Source organism: Lipophrys pholis (genome assembly GCF_963383615.2).
Source record: "Lipophrys pholis genome assembly, chromosome: 11".
In the NCBI taxonomy this organism is placed as follows: Eukaryota; Metazoa; Chordata; class Actinopteri; order Blenniiformes; family Blenniidae; genus Lipophrys; species Lipophrys pholis.
The window spans coordinates 6,860,341-6,872,401 of NC_137631.1; the positions used below are offsets into that span (position 1 = coordinate 6,860,341).

General features: G+C 42.3%; 1 protein-coding gene across 2 annotated transcripts; it reads left to right on the forward strand.

The window, feature by feature from the left end:
• The first annotated feature begins 878 nt into the window (after positions 1 to 878).
• On the forward strand, positions 879 to 7,127 carry psma4 (proteasome 20S subunit alpha 4). Of its 2 annotated transcripts, none has more exons than XM_080475254.1 (9): positions 879 to 945; positions 1,267 to 1,289; positions 1,492 to 1,534; positions 1,927 to 2,089; positions 2,180 to 2,257; positions 2,842 to 2,930; positions 4,359 to 4,489; positions 4,986 to 5,109; positions 6,909 to 7,127. In XM_080475254.1, the coding sequence occupies exons 2-9, from the start codon at positions 1,287 to 1,289 to the stop codon at positions 7,064 to 7,066; spliced, it is 789 nt and encodes a 262-aa protein (XP_080331380.1). In that variant the 5' UTR covers positions 879 to 945; positions 1,267 to 1,286; the 3' UTR covers positions 7,067 to 7,127. The 2 variants fall into 2 exon arrangements, with proteins under 2 accessions (XP_080331380.1, XP_080331381.1); XM_080475255.1 differs by lacking the exon at positions 879 to 945 and adding an exon at positions 948 to 1,049 and having other exon boundaries at positions 1,241 to 1,289.
• The last annotated feature ends 4,934 nt before the right edge of the window (positions 7,128 to 12,061 follow it).

Sequence of the window (12,061 nt, forward strand, 5' to 3'; positions counted from 1 at the left end):
ACAGTGCTTGGCGACAATGGAAAACACAACTTGTTGAAAAACTGCTCCTAACATGGAATGTTTTGAAAACACTGACTCACTGACAACGCGGAAAAATACAACTCTCAAAAACGCTCCGACTCCGTCTCCGTGTAGGAAAACACAACTTTATGGAAAAGTTCCAACTCCGTGTAACTGAAGGAAAATGCAACATTTAAAAATGCTCCGTGTAGACAGATGAAAACATTTTTAAATGCTCCTTCTCCGTGGAAACACTGTAGGTTTCCTATGTTTGCTCATGTGAATTTTCTGTTTTCTACACATTTTTCTTGAATGATTAGTGTAGTGGGAAAACAAATCTGTGCAATAGAAATAAGTGAATGTAGTTGAAAATCCAGGAAACACTTTCACACTTTATTTCACAGTCATTTATAAAGAGAAACACTTTGTTCCTTTTAGACAGATGCTGAAACCCCTTTTACAACAAAAGAGGAGTCCATGTAGTTAAAATATGCAGCGTAGGCAAGAGGCAAAGTCCAAACAGTCTCCAACAAGTTGCCAAAAAAAGGCAACTGACGTGCTACCTTTCACATCCTGCACAGAAGTAAGATGGAGTGAGTGTAAGTGTATCTTTGGGGGAGGGGCGTGCTGAACCCAACGTGTGGTGCACATTTTACGTTTGCGTTTTGTTTTTTAATTTTATGAAATGAAGCCCTCTTTGTCCTCCGTAGCTTTGGCCCTGAAGTTTGATCAAAATCTCACGTTGAAGCAGGAAAATATGAACGGATTTAATTCACATCTCAACAGAATTCCACGTTATAATTTATTTTCACTGTCTTTTGACACTTTTATAATTTGATTATTATTCACATTTTATTGAAATAAATAACTTACCGAACACTCCGATTACGTACATGTATGACGTCATCACCTGGCGCCCTACGGAGCTCTCTATAGCTGTTCGAGGTAAATACTTACATGTTCTTTTTAAGAAAATGCAGATGTTTCTTATTTCACCTGAATCTTTCCTCTATCTGCTTGATAGTGAATGGTTTTAGTAAAGTTACGAGGTGTGTGAAAGAGTAAAAGGCGGCTGCTGGCTGAAAATGTGTTGAATCATCGCGGTTTGTTATGGAGTTAGCTGTTAGCCGAGCTGTGCTAAATAAACACATTTAATCGACAATAATGACTTTGTATGGCATTAGCCTCTGTTTGAATGATTAAAGTGTTGTAATACTAGCTTCTCAATCTGTTTTTAAAGACATTTGGGTGATTTTGTCTCCACAGTGTGACTTCCGTCTGTAAGAATGGTGAGTTTATGGAATAAAAAACAAACACACTACTGTACCTTGGTAAAGTTAACATTCCCATCATTCAAGACCATCCATCCATCCTGAGTCTCATAACGATGTGAAACAGTGTTGTCTCAATGCCCAGCTCTACATGTAAATACAAAACCTTATAGGTTTTTCATTTACTGATCAGTTTCATCTTTCTTTGTTTTGCTTGCAGTCGCGTCGATATGATTCTCGAACAACCATCTTCTCACCGGAAGGTAAAAAATCACTCTTGGTCCGCCGTGTTTACGTTTTCATCTCCTACTTTTCTCATGTGTGTAACTTTTATGCATTTTATATGAAGATCAAAGAAACCTTGAAGGGCGAGGATACAGTTAGAAGGAAACATTTATGATTGGAGCTCTGCTTCTGACTCAGTCAAATAATATGACTGTCACTACAGTGATGATCACAATAATGACACTTAAAGCATTCACAGAACAAGAACCCCATTAATGAGGCATATATTGTCATTATCAAACTTTTCAAATCAATATGGGAAAAAAATGACCTCACACAAGTAATTTTGGCCATAAATGTTCTTCCTGCATCCCGACTTGCAGAGCGTTGTGTCTGTGTCTTCGCCTCAGTGACACTCTTTCGTCTGCAGGCCGCCTCTACCAGGTGGAGTACGCCATGGAGGCCATCGGGCACGCCGGCACATGCCTCGGAATATTGGCCAAGGACGGCGTGCTGCTGGCCGCCGAGAGGAGGAACATCCACAAGCTGCTGGATGAAGTATTTTTCTCAGAGAAAATCTACAAGCTGAATGAGTGAGTGTCTGCCTGACGTGTTGGAGGAGGTACCGGCACCCTGCGAGTCCACTGATAGCCTGTCCGCTGTCGTTTTCCACCATCTCACAGGGACATGGCGTGCAGCGTGGCGGGAATCACATCCGATGCCAACGTACTGACCAACGAGCTGAGGCTGATCGCACAGAGGTGAGCTCCAGCCGAACCAAGAGATATTGATGCATACCTGCATCAGAGGGAGGTTTTTAATGGACATCGGTGCTGATTAAAAATGGTCTACAATTAGTGCAACATAAAAACTGATGAAGAGGAGGAGAGAGTAGCAGTAGAATCTCTGGGTGACTGTTCAGTTCTTCTCAAATGTTTGTTCTGGACCAAAGCTGCTTTGTATTTGTTTGACTACACAGTATTGAGAGTCTCCTGGTGTCTGTGCCGGTCTTCATTAAGTCTCGTATACCTGGAAATATGTCCATTTTCATGGGATATCTATCTGAGTGCTTCCCTGCTTTGCAAAATGATTTCAGATCAAACATTTTTGATTTTCATGCCTATATTTTACATCAAACTATCCATCTATAAGTTGATCTGATCATAGCTTGATTCTGCCACATCAGACATTTTTGTGGAAATAAGTTGATGTCTTAATATCGACCAAGAAAAGAGTAAAGAGCACAAATAGTGCAGTTTTGTGCATTGTTGGAGACCTGCTCACTTAAATGTAGTCAAATGTTGTTTCCCACTGGAACCGAAGCCAAGAGTCTTGTCTTCTGCAGGTACCTGCTGCAGTACCAGGAGCCGATCCCCTGTGAGCAGCTGGTCACGACACTCTGCGACATCAAACAGGCCTACACGCAGTTCGGAGGTAGGAAACGTCTCACGCCGAAGGGAGGGATTCTAAAAGGGCTTTAGTCACGTGGTTTCATTTTGCAGTCTCAGTGAATTGACATCATCTGTAACCCGCAGCTGTGGAAGCACATGCGGCTCTTTGGTCCTCCTGCAGTGGCTCCCCAAGCCTTTCACAGAATCATCCCTAAATAAACATTTTATCTTGTTTTTATTTATGCACACAGAAGGACTTTAAACTCTTGGCAAAAAAAAAAGGGGGGGGGGGGGGCGATGCTAAAATAGCTTTTAAAAAAGCCTAAAATTACTAGGATTTCTAATAGAAGAAAAGCTTAAAAATGGAAGGGAAAAACTCCTAAAACAGCTTAAAATAAATGAGTAAAATAAAACACTACTGGGTACGACAGGCTTCTGGCCCAGAACAGACAAAAGTGATGATCCTTGGCTGCTGCCCTACATGGGACTGACTGACTGACTGACTGACTGACTGACTGACTGACTGACTGACTGTAGAAATGACTGACAAAATAGGCAAATGTTGTTGGACCCGTGTCAGTTCGTTTGATGAGCCAGCAGGGGGCAGAAGCCGCTCATAATCCTCCTTTTCCCTGAAGGTGCAGTCTTGTTTGGGGTGTCACTTTAATGTTGCTGGCCTTTTGTTAATCAGCTCATTTAACTTAAACTCCACTACCTCTATCAAATTAATTTAATATATTAGACGTTTCAACGTGTTTATTATAATGTAGATCGGAGGTGTTAAACAAAAGGCCTGTGAGCCAAAACCGGTCGAACCACCAAGAAAATGGTCAATGAAAATAAAGTTTTTTTTTAAGAGTAGCAGACACAACACAGCGCTGAGATCCGAGCTGAGATATCAGTGCTGCTGCCATGAAAGATATCTACCTCGTTGCTATCAAAGTTTGTAAAGACACCCATAATGCAACACTATAGGAGATGTTTTTTTGGACATTCCACTGTATCATTGTATTTCATTAGAATAGTTTTGATGTTGAGATTGTTGTCGGTTTCTTTTCTTTAATTATAGGCATTTTCATCTTGAATACTCTTCACTACAACAAAGACAAATGTCCAAATTTTAATTTAAAGGTTCTTACGGCACTGTTTTACCAGTCCGACCCACACAAGGTGAATCTTGGCTGTATGTGACTCCTGAACTAAAATGCGTTTGACCTCCCTGATGGAGAGCTTCATCTCTTCATGTCCAACGTCCTCTGTCCCGTCAATCCACCACTTGTCGACCTCAGCTGACCACACACACACACACACACACACACACACACACACACACACACACACACACACACACACACACACAGACATTTACATTTTGATAAGTAACACATATGACATACATCAGGATAAAAGTTCCTGACAGTGTTTTTTTGCAACGCCTCAGCTGAGTGAAGGTTTGTTTCCTCTCTCGCAGGGAAGCGTCCGTTCGGAGTCTCGCTCCTCTACATGGGCTGGGACAAACACTACGGCTTCCAGCTCTACCAGAGCGACCCCAGCGGGAACTACGGAGGCTGGAAGGCCACGTGCATCGGAAACAACAGCGCCGTGAGTCCCTTGCGGCTCCGCAGCCGCTCATACGGCTCAAACGGTCGTTCCACTTTGTGCCACTAGAAGGCGGAAGCTGCACTAGAGCCAGCCAATGACGCTCCCTCACAATAAACACATTGACTGGCCTACTTTACACAGCCTCTCAAGAGACACGCTAATTGTGTAACTCTGAATTTACACGGGTTTTTTTGCTTATCTCGGCAGGTCTGCACACAAAGCATTGTGGGTAACTGAAGCTCTTCTGAGCATTGTGATCCCTTCTTTTTATTTTTTTTGTCCTTGTGGAAACATGAGTAGGGAGGAAACCACACACCTGATCCTGACAGCGGGGCTGTTGTTTCTGAACACAGCGGGGCTTGTAGCAGATTAAAAGACTGTAAAAAAAAAACAAACTCAGTATATGTTGATTCATTGGTGGACAACAAGGACGAGGCCTGTTCCCGGAGCGGGCCCAGATGACTTTGTGTTGAAACGTTGTGTTTGTGCCTCCCAGGCGGCCGTCTCCATGCTGAAGCAGGACTACAAGGAGGGAGAGATGAGCCTGTCCTCGGCGCTCGCCCTCGCCGTCAAAGTCCTCAATAAAACCATGGACGTCAGCAAGCTGTCTGCTGAGAAAGGTTGGGGTCCCCCACACCGGAACATTTCTAATCACGGCAGATGAACGACACACCCGGGCCGTGTTTACACCACACCACGTTTCGAGTGAAAGCGCATCGTTGTTGCGTTTTTGTTTCAGAAAAGTTTCACGTTTACACGGCAGCGTTTTGAAGACGATGTCCGTTTATACAGAGACACTGGAAACTATGCAGTAACTATGTTGTTTGTTTTTGTAATGAAACCACACGTGTGGAGACAACAATACGCTCTAAACATAAACAATGGCGAGCGCACACACGTTTTCATGGACAGACGACGAAGTTGGATCGTTATTACGACGACTTCCAAACATAAAACGACCAAGACCCAGGAGAATATGGCCTGGGGGGGGGAGTCATGACACTCGGGACGCCGCCATTGTTTTTACTTTCCTGCGTGTGCAGGAGAACTACAGTATTTACTAAGCATTCGCAGTAGCAGCGTTTCTGCCGCCTACACGGCAACGGAGCGGGAGCGTTTTTCAATAGTTCCGCCGTTGTGCGAACAGACACCAGAAACAGTTTAGCGTTGTCACTTTAAATGGTTTCCGTGTAAACTGGGCCTCGACCCCTCGGTGTTTCCCCTCGTCTGAAGCCTCGTGACGTCGTCGCATTCGTTCGGCGCCTCCGGCCGCCCGTTTCATCTACTTTGTTTTTGTATTTTCTTGTGCGCAGCTCGTCTCCCCCCCCCCCCCCCCCCCCCCCCCCCCCAAGCCTTTTAAGCCTCTTTCACGTCAGAGCCAGGACACTTTTATGACACAAAATAACTGTCTGTGAAATATCGTCACACATAATCAGAAACAAAAGTTCCGTTCAACATGCGGACGGATTTTTACGAGCACATTTTTTTGAGTTCAAAACAAAACAGTTGAGGTTATTAAGGGTGGACGATCTTGTTTAAGGCTTAGATCATGTTTTATTTAATATGTTTGGAGTGGAGAATCTGAGTTTGGAGGTCTTGTAGTAGACAGACATTATAGCCTTATAGAAGGCCAGTCCAGTCTTGGGAATGAACATTTTGAAATTCACCGCATCACAAAAAACAGAAATTACAACAATTAACAGGTGAGACTGAGCAACGTCGAGATTAACCAAAAGTGGACAAAAGTATAACGTTGTCTCCTGGTAGCATTTTCTAAAGGGTTAAAAAACATGGAGATGAAAGCAGATTTAAGACAAAAAAAGTTACGTAAAGACAAAAAAAATTTTTTCCCCAAGTACGATTACCTTGTGTGGTATCGGACCGATAACTGATACTGTTATCGGTATCGGTACGTCTCTCAGTCATAATGAAGCACTAATACTGCTTTAAAATGGATTTTCAAAGAAATGCTAACTTCAGATAAAACAGCTCCAGCTAAAGTCACTTTATCTTTCGGAATATAACTTGCATGTCGCATTCTAAAGAGTGAACAATAGCGTGTTGAACCTCAGTCGATGCTGCTTCCAGAGCTCATTCTGAAGGGTTTGAGAAATAAAGGGTTAAATAATGCTTAAACGGCAGTGTTCCAGTCAGTAGGTCACATTTGACATGTTTGTAAAGCGTCCCAACACTCCGAGGTGTAACGACGGATCGGCACGTCAAAACCTGAAACGCTGGCAGGAGGCCAAGCCCGGCGCCTGGTAGCGTAGTCGGACTTGTTTGTACTGGAGGGCGGGGGCGGGAAGACGGGGGCGGGAGGACGGGGGCGGGGGGGCTGGGGGCAGGGCGGCCGCCGGCTTTCAACCGGCCGAGTTGCCTGGAGGCTTCTGGCATCGTGACCCGGTCTCTGTGCTTTCAGTGGAGATCGCCACGCTGACGCGCAAGAGCGGAAAGACCTGCATCAAGGTGCTGAAGCTGAAGGAGGTGGAGGAGCTGATCAAGAAGCACGAGGCGGAGGAGGCCAAGGTGGAGAAGGACAAGAAGGAGAAGGAGCAGAAGGAGAAAGACAAGCAGTGAGCGTGTATGCGTGTGTTTGTGTGTGTTTTCTTTCAAATAAACCTGCGTCATGAACCACACAGTCTGATTCAAGGTGTTTTTTCATTATTTGTTATATGAAATGGTTTGAGTAGTGAATATTGGTCACAGTACAACACGTTGGTTTTTTTTTTATATTATTCTGGACAGTTTTTACATTTCTTTGTAGTCTGAACCAGAATTAGTTCCTCAGTGTATTTATTCCTAACATTGTCTCTCTGTTGGTTTATAATGGAAGTTTAACAACCAACAATGCCACAATTTGTGCTTTTTTCATTGTACTAAAGCCAAAGATATTAAAAGATATTTGATCCAATATTGTAACTAGAGCTACACTCGGTAGAGCGCAGGCCTCCGCCAATGCCACATTTGTTTGCCGGATCGGAGTTACCATCGCGAGCAATACAGCCGTTAGCTCATAGCGATGCTAACTAGCCTGTCAGGCTACATCCCTGTGAAACACTGAGCAGGGAGCGTCTCCATGGTAACAGGCGCTGATCTCCCATGATCTCCATGAGGTGCCTCTCTCATCCACTTTGGATGGGACATTTTCTTTCGCAGTTTTGGGGGATTTATTCGGAAGCGGTTTGTCGTTAACGCCCCTAAATCTAATAACTTGGTTCTTGGATGATGAGAAATCTTCCCTGAAAGTTTCATGGCAATTCGGGTGAGTAGTTTTTGCGAAAGGTTTGGTGAAATACACACAAACCAATACATAAAAACCTTCTCAACCAGGTCACCGAAAGTTGTTGGTCGGTAATAATATTTTTGCCTATAATGTATTAACTTATTACATGATTGAAGTAACTTAAAAAGTCCTTTAAAAATCTAATAAATGCAGCCAATAATGTCATAATATAGAAATAAAACTGCATTTCTGGGAAATAAATTTAAATTGCACAAGAAATTATAAAGGATTCTTTTTCTTGAAATGACCTCTTTCTTTTTTATTATGTTTCTACTCGATTTACAGGCGGACTGCATGCGTGCCTGGGGGATTAGAGATAAACATGTTCTAATGTATCCTGCATTAAGTGTGTGAAACATCCTGTTATGAAAGTGGAGAATTACAGCTCCGCCTGGTGTGGGTCAGTCCTGTAAAGAAACAAACTGTATTCATGTTATTTAATGACATCTGGTCTCTTTTTCTGTGTTAAATAGTTCTATAGGCTGCCGTCGTTAAATATGGTGGAACGCTTCGGATGTGATTTGACATCTTAAGATATTAATGTTGAAATAACGCCCACCTGCACTGCAACCCATGATTGTTTTGTATATTCTGGATATGAGCTCCTTCCAGCAGTCACATGCACACAGACAGGCGGTTTCTCTTGACCAATCAACCTCAAATTCAGTTTTTTTTGGGATCTAACATTCCTGCTGTGACGTGGGCGTCCTTTCCACTTCACTACCATCACGTAAAGTGCAGGTAAATGGTCTAATGTTTATCGTTTGGTATCAAATTAGAGTAATTCTGAAGAAGAAAGCTTCAAAATCATAATAATTCAATCCAACATCATTAATACCTTTGTTTATTTTTCATGTTGTTTATTGAGAAGAGCTCCAAAAACTGTATTTTCCTGAAAACGTACTTCATTTAAGAAAAAAAAATGTATTTTTTTTCTTATGTTAGAAACCTTAATGAGAATATTAACTTTTCTATGAAGTTGATCAGCAGATTTATTGAAAATAGACTTTGAGGATACCGTCGGTTTGAATCCCTGAAACTTTCAAAATAGGTTATGTAAATATCCATTTTGTTTATTAATAATAATAATAATAATAATAATAATATTTCATGAAAAATGTAAAAATAAAAGGGAAAATTTTAAATAAAAGGAAATGTTTATTTAAAAAATGAAGAAAATAATGCTAGATAGCTAAAACTCCTCGTACAGTTAGGAAACACAGCAGCTTTTGTTTGTTTTTGTATTTTTCTTCATATCAGGTAAATAGCATGTTTTCTCCACACATTTCATTTGAAGTCAAATGTTGAAAATGGCTCTTTTGATCATAACAGTAACAAACCCTTGGTCTGGATGAAGTTGTACAGAAGACGGATGAAAGTCTCAAACCATCAAAAGAATCACAGTAACTTTGGTATAGAAACGTTGGTAGAAAATCTACGATCCATCTACCCTGACCCCCGTCAGCCGCTAACAACGGTGCCTTTTTAATTCATGTTGACACGTTTGTGGATTCCCTCCCAGTAAAGGATAACAACATCACAGGATAACTTCTGCTCCAACAGTCTCCAGAACTTTCTCCACATGTTCGAACAAGTTTAATTTCTTTGTATTTTTACATATCATCCTCCCATCTCTCCTCTGAACATGAAAACATGCTTCCTGTTTTGTGCAGCTGGAGGGATTGTGAGTGGATTGAGGGAGTGGTTGTTATCTGTGGCCTGTCGATTCGAGGGTTCCTGGAGACTTCTGAGAAAAGACTGACGTAACGGCTTCATCGGCCTCCGTCTGACATCTGAGGTGAGTTTATGTAAAGTCACCGTCAGATTAAGGCCAGGAGGAGACTATCCCGGGGATTAGTGACACGGCTTCGCTTTTTCAACCACGCTGACAGAAACGATCCTGCTGGTTAGAGGAGACCCCCCCCCCCCCCCACACACACACACACACACACACACACACACACACACACACACACACACACACAGAGCCACCCCCCAGCAGGTCCATCTATCCCCTCTTTTAAACTGGAAACACCTGGTCAGGTAACTCTGGAACCCCGCCCCTTTCCTCCATCAACCAATCACTGCAAAGCACACGACCGCGCCTACGGTGGATTAAGAGGTTTAAATAAAAATCGAATACAGAAAAGTGCAGTATCATTTAAGTTACTGGATTATATATTCTGACATACATATGACACGACTTCAATCCTCCATTCGTTTTTTTAAATATTTTTTTTTTTATCAGGATTACTTAGATTTATTATCCAGCCGACCTGAGGCCAACAATGGAGAGAATCTAACTTAACATGAGCGACAAACAGATCTTGAGAAACTGAGTAATAACTGGCGTGTTTACATGCAACATACCTTCGATTATTTTACCGACCAAACAGACGGAATCTGACTCCATGTGAAATTCACCCAGTAAAGTAGAACACACTTCTGTGATAAATAGTTAAAAAGTGGTAAATATTCAGCTTTTTGTAAATGTTTTGATACATATTTGGTTGCACTGTGTTCCATGCTGAGCATATAACAAATAAACCATTTTTAGGATGTGTGTTTTTTTAGTTTAATAAGTAATTTTACAAATAATTTGACATTATTGTGGTAAGATATTAATTTTTGCTGTTTTTAGTGCGCTGTGACTGTTTTTGTTTTGTCTTCTGGTGCTTGCACAGTATTAATGCTCTCTGCTATTGAAGCAGCATCGGATCCAAACTGTGGATCTGCAAGAACATGCGTGTTAAAAGCTGCAAAATGAAATGATAGGAGGACCCGATTTTTTTTTGAGATTTCACCATATTCTACAGCAGATGAACAGATGACAACTATTCACCACAAATGTATTTAAAGGTTGTTGCTGATGCAGCCTCATCGATATCCAATGAGAACAAGGTACAAGCAATGTGAGCATTTCTCTGGCAGCATTCGGGCCCAAGAATATTCACAGAAGTCAAAGAAATACATTCAAACAAAGCGAATAAAAACAGCATGAAAAGGAGGAAAAAATAAAAACTAAGGTAAATGAATTAAGTCACATCTATTGTTTACTGGAAAGTCTGAGTTAATGTTAGTGTTTTGAGTCCTGATTTAGAAGAAGTGAGTGCATCAGCAGGAAGTTTGTTCCACAGGTGAGGAGCGTAGGAACTAAAAGCTGCTTCACCTTGTTTCTTCTGACTCCGGGAAGGTTTAGTAAACGTCTTCCTGAGGAGCTCAGGGGTCTGAATGAAGTCAATCTGAGACGTATCGAGACTGAAGTTCAGGTTCCACTCGTTAATTTCATTGATCCACTCGCGCGGCTGGTAGACGAGGCCGCGGTCATTCACTCACGCTGATGTGAGGCTTCGTTTCTTTTCCTCCTCAGGATTCAACTCATCTGAAAGCTGGTGCAGGAACAAGGAGTTTTTTTTCCTTCTTCCTCCAGTGGACAAAGGTTTTAAAAACAGGCCTCCGCTGTATTAGTGAGCCTGATTTAGGGCAGCTGAGCTGAGAATAGACATGAATAGATGAACCGAGCCGGGAGCTGGCTGCCGTGTTTGGCCTGAGGCCAGCGGCATGATGAGCTGCTGGGAGATTAACGCCCGACAGAGCTGCTGATTTTATTTATTTTTTAATCAAGTCATCACCACCGCTGTCGCTTCCTGATTGTTTTTAGTGAAACTAAACTAAGACTTTGTCACAACTTCATGTTTTAGTAAAAGAATGAAAAAGAAATGTGTTCAAAACTGTGTTAAACTTCATGTAATGAAGTTCATGCAAATCGAGAATTCAACCGTAACAAGTGGAGTTTAGAGATGGACCCTGTTCACGCGACACTGTTTCAAGTGAAAACGCATCGTTTTTGTTTCGGAAAAGTTTCCGCGGCAACATTGTCCGTTTACATGGAAACGATAGAAACGCTGAACAAGATGCAGTTAGCATGTTGGGCCACTAGGGTGGGGGTGGGGGGGGGGTGCTGCTTGTTTTTGTTATGAAACCAGACACGTTGAGAACAACACGGTGTAGACATTATGGACTGGGGCGTCATGACACGCCCAGTGTTTCCAGAAAGTGTCATTTTCGCCTGTTTACATGAGTGTTTTCGAAAAGCAGTTTCCGCAAAAATTGTCTTCAGTGGCTCTGAGTAACGTCGTGTAAACCGACCCCCAAAACACGGCCAAAGTTGAGCATTTTTTCCACTCGAAATCGTTTCAGAAGCCACAGTGTCATTCCACAAATGACTGAACTTCTCCTCTAATCACGAGCTGCAGCAGCATTTTCATCGAAGCCACACGACACCAAAG